Below are 12,345 nucleotides of genomic sequence, written 5' to 3' on the forward strand. Positions count from 1 at the left end.
TGCATTAAAAAAACATATGATCAAAAGAAATAAATATTAATGTCTAATCTATTTCTTTTTCTCTCTCAAAATTGTACATGAATAATATACAAAATAAAAATAACAAATTAATGAATAAACAATATAGTTCATTATATATTCAAATGGTCAACTAAATTAAAATATGTTGAGCTTTGTGGCTTAAAAAGTATGTAGCATAATAATATTGTGAATAATGCTGTAAAACGAGTATTGTGTCACAATACATTGCGTATAATCCATGTAGATAAAATAAAAAACAGGGACAACGTTATACATGCCCCTCGAGGTCGGGGATACTGAAGCATATATAAAAAGCTATGACCTAGTTTTACAGCTTCTTCGTAAAATACCGTCCTTTTTTTGTAAAAATATTCGAGCCGCATTATTTGCATTTAAGCACACACACACACACACACACACACACACACACACACACACACACACACACACACACACACACAAAAGGCTGAAATGTTTTGTCTTGTGATATAATATCCGTCACGTTTCTTACATTTATGTCCACGGATGATTCGTGTGAACTTGACTGTTTAATTTATTATTCATGCGTTTCTTCGCTTTGTCGATCTATTTCGCTATATATTATATTATTGGACACGGCGAACACGAAAGTAGAGATAAGAAGCACCTTGGAATGGCGAGTATCGAAAAACACCAATAAATAGACGATCATCATATCTACGTGATGTGGAATGAGTGGATTGAGTTGCGAAATAGCCAACAATAACTGTTCCAACTTTTGAAGTATCCAATGTTTTGTACGTAAAATATTTGATCTCAATAATTTAAAAAATTATTGCAGACAGATATATTAGAGCTATCTGAAGATGTTTATTTATCCCAAATAAAGTTAGAAAAAGATGAAAATATATTTTTTCAAAAACAAAAGAGAGAAGAATTTTTTTAAGATCTTGTTAACAAGATTTGTTAAAAATATATAAATAAAAATTGAGAATATGCTCTTTGGTTGTGTAATATATATGAAAATTTTCATGTCATTTTATATGTTCACATCATTATTTACATAAATATCTTATATTTATTCATGTGTTAAAGTAACTATGTTGATGTAATTGTGTCATTGATAGAATAATTTGGTTTGATTTACATGAGAAGGAAATAAATGGGCAACAAATAAAGCAAAGAAAGGTTTTCCTTGAGTTTCAGCCCTTTGAAAAAATAGTTTGATTCTATAATAGTTTGATTATATAAAATAACAATGCTTCGTAATCCATTAGTGATAATGTTTACATTACTATCTGTTCCAACTTTATAAACTAATGTAAAGCTGAAGAAATGAAGAGACCAATTTGTTGTGCAAATAGCGTCTGAATTCATCTTTGAAAAATTGTATATATGTTTGTAGTAAAATTGACATTTCTTCATTAAAGAATGTATTTATCTTAGGTATAACGAGTGTTAGTTTCTTATCTAAATGTATATTTGCTGGACTCCTAGAAAAATATATATTCTCCAGACTAGAAAAGTAAATTAAACAATTTTTGTTACGAGAGATTAGCATACACGTGATGTGCGACGTACAGTGATGGAAAGAAAAGAAACATTTTCTAGATTCTTGGATCCTAGTCTAAGGGTTGATTCGCAAGGGAACGTAGCTGATAGAATATAGAAAGAGGCATGATCTGCTTCTATGTTCTTATTAATAGAGTTGCATCGATCGTCCACTTGGTTACCAACGGAAAGTGTGCAAGTCAACGTACACGTATTCATGCGTTTCATTCGGCGTTTCATTTGCGCATCATTATCCATGGAAGTATTTCCTAATGTTCTTCTCTCTAGGCAATTCACATCTCAGGTAATTTAAACTTCAAAGCACGATACACAATAGAAATTCGTCAACATGTTTGTCGCTTATTTAGTTCATATATTTAAATTATAGAAAGAATTCTACGATTAAAAATAAAGTAATAATTTATAAAGTAAAAATTTTCTTTCAGCTTACAATGTATTCTCTTAAAAAAATTTAATTTAATTTAAGCGAAAATTTAAGAGAAAGATTCGGAAGGAAATAGATAAAAAACTGTATTTTTTAATTAATTTCACAACAATCCTATAATTAACATTTGTTAATAATTTGATATTACAAAACTGTTATATTACAAGTATATTATTTATTTTCACGAATACATATTATTTTCTTGTAAATAATAATATTTATTAATATATGATATAATATAATTTATACAATTTATAAACTCTTCAGTTTATTTTTAACACAATTTTTGTTAGAACTGATTTCCTCTTATATAAGTAGATCAAGTTGATTTAGCGGAAAACTATTCAACGGACACTGCGTGTGACACAGTTGCAGTTGCCCTAATTAGACATGTTTGTTGTGAATGACACCTGCTTTGAGAGAGAGAGAGAGAGAGAGAGAGAGAGAGAGAGAGAGAGAGAGAAACTTACTGTAAATCGTTTAGCAACATAAAATGCACTTGATTGATTCTGACGAAGGCCGCTAGTCTAATCGTTGAAATACGATTCCGATGGAACGTATGGCACGATGTATATACAAGGTGTATCCGAAGAAAAGAAATTATGACTGCTTTAATGTCTTTAATTCATTTTTCTTAAATGAGCGACTATTCATTTTTGCAAATGTGGTTGATCATTCAGAATAATTATATTTTGTAAATATTAAAGAAGTTGATAATCTTAATGTAATTTTATCGCAAAATATTAATTTAAAATATGGTATTCATTTCTGTATCTAAAATTACTATTTAAGAATTACAAAAAAAATCGTATTGTTTTTAGTATTAAAAAGGAATTAAATCTGTACTAAATTATTTGTTTGAGATTACTTTTTGTGTCTATTGCGTTTAATTTTAAAGTTTGATCTTTGTCAATAATGCTTTTAGAAATTAACTTTAAGAGAAATAAATTAAGTTTGAGTGATCTCTATATTTATAGAATGATTGTTCGGATTATAATTTGTATAATTTTGAAAAGTTTAAAAAAACGAATAGAATTCATTTCTCTAACGGTTTTATCTTGTATAGGTCCATTTATTCCGAGAAATCTTTTCCATTGTAAACCTGTAATTACATCCGTTTCTCAGTTTTAATTAATGCAGGAGACATGATGAGAGACAAAGAACCTAATATAAAGCGGAAGAAAGAAGAATACAATACGTTTAATGAGGATGTCCGCATGGAATACAGGAGATCTGAGTTTGAATCCCACCTGAGGCAATATTTTTTATATTTTTTTAGCAATAAATTATAATTCTCAGGCTTAGATACTAATGTTCAGATTATTAACTCTCCATTGGTAAGATGGAGTAAAAAGGACCCTAGTTCGTTTATTTTATGTGGCATATGGATTGTTTTTCTTACGTTTATATGATTTCTAACCTATTTTCAATTCCTTTACTAAAGCGGTTAAAATCATAGATATAAACTAGTAAATGACATATCCTTTCAATTCTTATATGTCAAAGCTTATTTATGTTCACGCTGCTTTTATGATACAAATTCAGATAAAATTTTACGTATTATTTTATAATGATATTTATTATTTGTTTACTATTTTGAGACTAATAAGCTAAAGATTTTTTTATGACTATTGTGCAATATCTTTCTATTTATTTTAATTATATATGAAATATTTCGAGATTGAAGCAATTTAGTTCTAGTCAAAGCATTTTTTAATTTGAAGTATAAATTTATAAAGTATAAATGTATAAAACTATATTTTTATCTATAAATAAACAGGGGATAAAGTTTCAAGTTATTATTTACTTCTTTCACTTATTTTGTACGTTAATTAGATGAAAAATTAGCACGAGATTGGATCGATCCCACCTTGCTGAACATTTCCACCTAAAAGTCCACCTTGGTGATGGAGGATTAATGTTCTTAGAAAAATGTTTATTAGTATCAAAAAAATTATTTAATTGTTTATCAATTTATTATTACTAATATTACTAATATTACTATTCTGATTCTCTTCATTTCGATTCAAGACCGAAAATATCTCGGCGCGTGGTTTGCAGAATCAGATAATATATAAATTTACACAGAAATATTTAAGCATCAAAATCTTCGATCAAAAAATAGGCTTTCTCTCATTTAATTAGATTTAGCCTCATCGGCGCAGTATATTTCAAATTATAATTGTAAATACATTTAATAAATAATTAGTACATTATTTATTTTACGAATATATATACTATTTTCTTGTTAATGATAATATCTCTGATCTCTGTCAATAATATTTAAATAAAATATGTATTAAATTCAGGTGTGTGTAAAACTTTTTATTATCGCTAATATTTACAGACTTTCTTTTAGTCTGATCAATATACGAGTATACATTATGACTTTGCATGCTCGTAGAATACACATCAATCTTCAAAGTATTAGACGTTGCGGCACAACGGGATACATTTTTCACACAAAATCAAATTCCTCAAAAAATATCAGACAAGACTTAGAGGCACTATTCTCTGCATTTTGCAAAAATAAAGAGGGTATCTTTAATTTACGTGTCAAAATAAAATAATAGGAGATAATTATCGTTGCGAGATTATGACGTTGAATGAGCATAACGATAAAACAAGTTCGAAACTTTAATCACAAACTAAACGTTTCTTCATGAAAGAAAATCAGTTTCTACTCTTTTTTGTTTCTTCTATTTTCGTTTAATAAGACGATGAATGTTCATTCCTACCAACATTAATCCAGACGTGAACATTAATCTCGATTTAATTTACTTTTTATCTTCTTCTAATTCTAAGAATTAAAAAGAAATAAAGAGAGAGTTTTTACGTATCAAAATAAAATAATGGGAGACTATTATATCGCTTCGAGACTATTACGTCGAATAAACGCGCCGATATAAATTAAACTTGTTCAAAACTTTGCTCGCAAACTAAACGTTTCTTTGCAAAAACAGCCAGTTTCTAGCGAATAAAGAGTAAATGAACCCGAGATTAAAGTTAATCTACATTGGTAGAAATTGGCTGGAGAGAAGCGTTTAATTTGCGAGCAAAGTTTTTGACAGATTTAATATAAAATCTATTATACACGGCAAATTAGAATCGATTATCCCGCGATGTTCGCGCCGTTAAAAACGCACATTTGATCAATTTGATTCACACAGATTCACGATTGATTAAAAAATCGGTTGAAGCTGCAGCGCAATCGCGGTAGCGGTTTTCGTTGGAGCACTCGCGAAGGGCGGCTATGCAATCGACTCGAGTGGCCAGCCCAGCCCTTTTTCGCGCGCCCTCGAGGAACGCGAGCGCGTGCATGTGTGCGACAGCACTATCCCTCAAAGTGAGTCATCGAGCCTTGGCGATGCCAATTAAATTCCTTCCGACTCTTATCGAACACGAACAAGAACTCACTCGTCGAGCTCCTCCTCGTCCAGCATAAGACTCATCCTCTCCGCTTCGGAGCAGCGCGCGTTGTGCGATATGCCGATACGGGTTGATCCTCGCCACACTGCAGTAAGGGTGTAGTCCTCTCGCTGATCTTCCGCAGGACTATATCCGCGGAAACGCGCCGCGACTCCACTGCCGCGTTTCCCCCGCTCTCTTGTTCCTCTCCCTCTTTCTCTCTCTTGCTTGTTCTGTACTTGCTCTCTCTCTCTCTCTCTCTCTCTCTCTCTCTCTCTCTCTCTCTCTCCTTCCATTTCGCTTTATCTCTTTACCACCACCACGCTCTGTCCTTCTCTTATTATCTCGCAATTTTCCCCTCTCCGACATTTTCTGCCTTTCTCTGATCCACATTGTCACTCCTTCCTTCTCCCTACCTCTGTACTTCCTTTTCTTCTATATACGCCGTGTCTGTCTTCTCCTTCTCTCTTCTCTCATTTCTCATATTTTCTTGTTTCTTTCTTTCTCTTTTCCTCCATTGCAAATTGTTCTTCTTTAGCTTGCATAATTTCCTTCTTTTTCTCACCATTTTGCTCTCTCTCTCTCTCTCTCTGTTCTGTTTTATATCTATCTGTTTCTCTCTCAATCATGTATTCTTCTCTCACTCATTCAATCTATCTTCGATTCATGCTATCCTTTTCTCACACATGGATCAAAAGCGCTGTCTAGGAGTCCAGGTGGTGGCATACTCACCCCTCCTGGTGCATGCGCATTCCACGTACAGCTGCTCCCTTCTTTTCATTTTCTACCCACAGCTGTTCGACAAACGCGGTAAAGACCTCCGTGTAGCCTATTTTACGAAGAATCGCATTTAATATTTAAATAAATTTATCAATAAATAAATAATTTAAATTAATTAAATTTATCAATAAACGTTTTAAAGGGCAATTTATCTAATTGCATAAAATTAATAGGAATATGAATACTAGTTTATATTTTTTTCTTTAATACGCTTGATGAACACTCAATAAAAAGATGTTTCTCTCATCACGAAATAATTAATTTTAAAATTTTTCAAAATGATTTATATATAATTGTAAATTTTAAAATACAAAAATTTTTTAAATTATTTTTTTGCAAAATATTACATTCAATATTACATTCAAACATAATAATTGATTTATTGTATATGTAATTAGTTTATAAACATTCAAATTGTTATGTCATCGTTCCTTTTAGATAAAATAAAAATAAAAATAGTTTTGCGATTCCAAGAATAAATTAAATATGAGTAAAATAATTATACGAGCCTCTGTTAACACATAAATAATATATTTATATTAATATAAGATGATAAGATACATATAATTCGCAAACAACAAGTGAAGTACTTATCAACAAAATTAAGTTTGCGAATTACATTTTATTACCTTATGGCTTATAAATATAATATTTGCGCACTGACAACTGTGGATGCTCTCGTAAAGACGTTTTATTTAAATTTGATTCTTCTCAGTATTAAGTGAGAATTTAAAATTACATATTTAAAAACGATCGAAAAATATTATTTTATATATTTTTGAAAGAGAGATAATTCATGTCTGTTAACAGATACGTTATCTGATTACGGACTTTTACGTATAAAGCATATAAAATGGGAAAGAGCTAATGCAATATGTTTCATACAAGAAATTTTCTGCTATCACATTTCTATTATGTCTTCTTTATGTATATATAATATATATTTTTCGTAATGCGCATAATATGTTATATTATATATATATAAAAAAATTGGATCATTCGTATTTCTTCTTTTATATTAAATAAACACAATATTTTATAATAGAATATATACATATAAATTAATAACAATATAATTTTGTAATTTTGAAAAATATAATTATATCTATATTATTAAAATATGAAAATTTTGCCTTATAAACACATTCCTCTACATCTATTTTATATCAACTAAAATTTTAAGAATCATATTTCTTAGATTTTGCTTGGAGATTTTCAAACTTCAAAATTTTGAAACTTCAAAAATTTGAAAAACTATTAAATTCATCAACAAAATCAGCAAAATATAATCACCAAGGTTGCATTGTTTAAAATATCAAAAATTTTAGTAATTTCATGAGTTCAAAAATTTTTAGTTATTTTATTATTTTACGAATGTATCTTGTTTTTTCTATCATATTTTTGTTAGAGATCAAAAACCTATTCTACAAGCTTTTTGTTTCCTGCTTCTTGCCTTTTACCTTTTGCTTTTCTTACCTTTTCCTCTGCAACTTTTTTCAGTATTGTATTTTTTATTTCGGACAATTGTATTTTTTGTTACGTATTTTCTTTCAAAGTTCGTTAACTTTTATCTCGAGCGATATAAAACAAAAAAAATCGGATAAGAAGCAAGATGTAAAAAATAGCAAAAGCAAAAAACAGGAAACAAAAGACACATTGTAGAAATATAGGCTAAAGAAATATAGATAAATAATGGAATGAAGTACATAAGAAATTGGTATGTTGACAATATGTAGGATGGAAGAGGGATCGTTGTTGCAATTGAGGGATGACTTCTTTCATCACACTCGTCGATACTACTGTCACAAACTGTGTTTATTTTTATCATTAATGTATATTATTTATTATAAATAAGTTAGAAACATTGATTTTGGGTTTGATAGGTGTTTACAATTTTATACACAGAGAAAGAATACCCAACATATTTTACGCTCTCAGAAGGGTGGTTTACGCCTCCTGACGAGAGATGATTTACAAATGAACCTAACAGCCCCTTGGAGACTCTTGCACGTCGTTTTCTCACCTGTTTCTCGATTAGGGTTGTACAAAGCCTAGTAGTTGCAACCGATCTCTTTTTATGTTTATTTCTTGATAAAGTGTTTCTCACGCACGCACAATGAAAATCACTCCCTCGCCTTCTTTCCATCTTGCCTCTTCTCTCTCTCTCTCTCTCTCTCTCTCTCTCTCTCTCTCTCTCTCTCTCTCTCTCTCACCAACCCCTCTATCTCTTTTTCTTACATGAGCATACGCTCACGCAATTGCACAAATACGCATACATATGCACAGACGCACCACAATAATGCACATACGCATATACACACATTCTTTTTCTCCTCATTCACTCATTCATATTTCACTAGCATCGTTTTGCACTTCGTGTCCTGCACACGCGTTATCTCTCCCTCCCTCTCTGCCATCAAACGTTTAGTCACGCGCTCTCAATGAAAACCAAGCAGTATTACTATTATTAATTATTATTACTATTATTATTATTTTATCATTATAATTATTATAATTATTATTATAATTATTAATGTTATTATTCAATATTATTTGTTGTATCCGCTTAATATATAATATATTATCCAATGTATTTATATATATACTTTTTTTTCATATAAACTCAGTGTTCCAACCAAGGTGGGTGTGACACAACTAAGGTATATGACACATACTGCCCGGTGTATGCATCCGCGACACCGGCGGAGTCTGATGACCTTCGGGCCGCTGCACGCATTGTGTCCGAACGGGAAACCGTCCAGACCCGGCCGATGTCACGTAGAGAGAATCTTCTCTATCAGCGCGACGTACTCTCCGGGTTCGCGCGCGGCTCTTGCTATTTATCGCGATTACGCCTAGTGCTTTCGACTCGGGGAAATTGTCTCGTTATTCGCGTTTCCACCCTCGAAAAAAACTGGCAAGGTCCGGCTTGTCATTTCTCCTTGTGGTTTCTGCGCATCATTGTATTTTCTCTCTTTTCGTGATAATGCTAGAAAGATCTTGATTTTGAAATCAAGCGAAGCGAAAAGAGGAGAATTTTTCGTTCTCTTTCATCAACACGCGTATTCGTGAAATTTTATTTCTTTCCTGTATTATTAACTACATCGTTCTTTTTATATCTTCTAATAGAAAAAAAAATAAAAGCTTATCTCGACTTCACCTCTTGCCTTTTCCTTTTGAATTTTTCTCTATAAAATTTCTTACTACTTTATTACATTAATTTGCAAAGCTTTTTCTTAAATTCCTCAAATTCAACGTTAATTTGTTTCATCAACCACTTCCTCTCTTGTTCCTCGTTCATTTACTTTTCCCCGCGTCATTGGAGAAGGAAGAAAAATGGCGAAAATCGCGGCTTCGAGAAGATATCGAACCATCGGAGAGTACGAGCAACGGGCAGCGCGCTAGCCAATGTATGACCGAGCGCAGGCAGTGAGTTCATACGTACGTACACAGTATAATGTGGATACGGGGCGAGCGAGAGGCATGAAGCCCCTCTCTTCCAAAGGAGAGGGGATCCATGATCTTGGCTGCGCGCGGTGGCTGTGCCGTTGCGTCGGAAGGGCGAGGACCCGACGAAGGGAGAACCGCGACAAACAGAACCTCTTCCTTTCTTCATCATGCTTAAGAAATTCATCCTCGAAAAAACAATGTGATTCGATTTATAAGAAATTCCTCGTTCTTAAAGAAATTCTCTTCACAAATCGAGACGAGAATCCTCGTTCCTGTAAATATTATCAGGACCACGTATTTTTTTTAGAAATTTATCTATACAAGATAGAATTTCTTGTTCTCAAAGAATTTGTTCTTGCAAATTAGAACTTTTTATTCTGGAGGGATTTGCTCGCAGCTCAAGGAACGTTTTTCCTCGCACAACCTGCACGCACAGCCGGCAGAGAGAGGAGACGGCAGAGAGAGATATCTGCGGGCTCCTCCCGCGCGCCTTAATTATCTAAGTCACATCGAACAGACGCAATTCCCCACAGTATCTTTCGCTTTTACAAAGTTTCCCTCAAATCTCACACACTCTTTCTCTCTCTCGCATTCATTTTTACTTTCTTCCTCCTCTCTCTTTCTTCGCCACGGTTGCTGATATATCTTTCACTCTTTCTCTTTCTCGCTTTCTCTCTCTTTCTCTCTCTCTCCCTCTCTCACGCTCTCTAATCTATATCATTCTTTTTATATATTATATATAACAATATTTATATGATGAATTTTTTAATGGATTCGAATCACATGCAGAAAGAACTTTGAGTCATTTCTGGCATGGATAAAAAGGAAGAAACAAAAAGACTTTGGCTTTCGCATAATTCTAAATGAAGAATGTTCTCATAATTTAGCGTTTAGTACATTTGAGAAAAAAGAAAAAGAATAAGAACAAGAAGAAAACAGAAAGGAAAGAAGAAAAGAAAAACAACAACACCACACTAGTAAATGGCACTAGAATTGCTTCTCTCACTTGTGTCATCGAATCTAATTCGCGATTAAAAAGCCGGTTTTTTAAAATTTTATTTTTTCGTTCGCCTCGCCGTTTCGCCTCTTCAGTTTTTTCTCTTCTGTTGAGATCTCTTGGACTCGAGACGAACACAGACGGCCGTTAAAAATCCACGCGGCACAGCCGCGCCGTGCGCCACGCTCACGCGCGTGATACATATAGTTCGCATATAGCGTTTCTTCACTTTTATATATATATATATACACACACATACACACACATATATATCTATATATATATATAAAAGTCAGACAACGATGCCCGGGACCCTCAGGTATTGACGCATCCTCGGCCCGGGAGTGGGGCGTATTTGCCCGCGATATCGACTAAGAACTAATCTACAAAAGAAAGGTAACAAATCCCAAAACGGGAACCTGTGTACGAGAGAACCGAATCGACTCGCGCGAGTTGGTATCGACAGTGAAGAGATTTTCTCATATCTCTCTTTCTCCGCTAAGAAAAAGAACACTCGTGACGCTTTTAGGTCCTTGTTCACCTTCTTACTTCGCCCTTTTACGTCCTTCATAATTACATGTGTGTATTACGCGTCTTAGCTACTTGTGCTGGTACAACACTTTCGATGCGACGAAGTTCAATGTGGCGCAACGCATGTCGATATATGTGCGTATACGGTGGCACTACGAGTTTGTCGTAGCCGTTTGTTTCTGTCTCGCGCCTCTTCGTCGTTCCTCACGTCGTTCCACAGATCACGCTCGCGAGTCAACGGAGTAGCAGTCTCGCACTGATACATTGGTCAGGGTGCAAGAGAAACTGGTCGAGTCCGCTCGGATTTGCAGCACGCTTCGCCGTCTAAACCAGATTGTACTCCTTCAGATTGGACTGTAGAATGGTGTCCTTTACCGCCGCGAACACGAATCTGATATTCTCCGTATCTGTAGAACAAAAAAGTCACATGTTCAAATAGACAAATAGAATACATCCTTAAAACTTGTTTTAAGAGAAACATTAATTGGTTGCAAGCATTGTTTTGTACATGCCATGAATTATTTTCTTTCTCCTCAAATGACAGTTCTCTAATTTATCGTTGTAATTTAAACCTTTTGAGACTTTTAATATGCTAAATGTTCTTAGAAAATTGATATTTAAACTTAAATATCAATTTTTGAACCTAACGATATGATTATGTATTTATAAAATATATCACACCATGCTATTGTGAATGCTGTACAAATAAATTATTGATCCTTAATAAGGGATCCTTAATCAGGATTTTTAACATTAAAGATATTTTTCATTAAAATCTGTTTTTGAAAGAATTAACATAAAAATTAGCGCAAAACAGAGATCGGCACTTACCCTAAGCAAGAAGCTTCAAACTCTGGACACTCATGACACACATGCAGCATGCAATTTCCTTCAAGATACTTTTTGTAACATTACGAGAGAACGAAATCATAAATATAACTTCTTTTTCAATACTTGTTTTAAAGAAGCTTAAGTAATCAAAGATTAATAATGCAAAATTGAAGAAATCATATTTAGTTATATAAGTAATTGTTATTGTTTTGTTAAAGTAGATTGAAAATATTAGAATAAACACATTAAAGTGTTTATTCTAATAACTAATCTTATCTAAAATATTTCTATGAATATACATATATATATATATGTGTGTGTGTGTGTGCATGTGTATATATATATATATATA

General features: G+C 32.8%; 2 protein-coding genes across 6 annotated transcripts in view; both read right to left on the reverse strand.

Annotated features, from left to right (window-relative positions):
• LOC108685270 (uridine phosphorylase 1) overlaps nt 1-5,564 on the reverse strand; it is a 40,455-nt gene extending 34,891 nt beyond the window's left edge. The window contains exon 1 of the mRNA XM_018189986.1: nt 5,414-5,564. Within this exon, the coding sequence (XP_018045475.1) occupies nt 5,414-5,448 (35 nt within the window). The 5' untranslated portion in view covers nt 5,449-5,564. The remainder of the gene's footprint in view (nt 1-5,413) is intronic.
• A 4,779-nt stretch (nt 5,565-10,343) lies between these two features.
• Nucleotides 10,344-12,345, reverse strand: part of LOC108685265 (guanine nucleotide-binding protein G(q) subunit alpha) — a 41,540-nt gene continuing 39,538 nt past the window's right edge. For 4 of the 5 annotated variants that reach the window (XM_018189972.1, XM_018189968.1, XM_018189966.1 and 1 more), the window contains one exon: nt 10,344-11,569. In XM_018189972.1, coding sequence (XP_018045461.1) covers nt 11,487-11,569 — 83 coding nt within the window. In that variant the 3' untranslated portion in view covers nt 10,344-11,486. The remainder of the gene's footprint in view (nt 11,570-12,345) is intronic. The other variant, XM_018189967.1, reaches the window with a different exon arrangement.

This window comes from Atta colombica, unplaced genomic scaffold, assembly GCF_001594045.1.
Source record: "Atta colombica isolate Treedump-2 unplaced genomic scaffold, Acol1.0 scaffold15, whole genome shotgun sequence".
Classification (NCBI taxonomy): domain Eukaryota; kingdom Metazoa; phylum Arthropoda; class Insecta; order Hymenoptera; family Formicidae; genus Atta; species Atta colombica.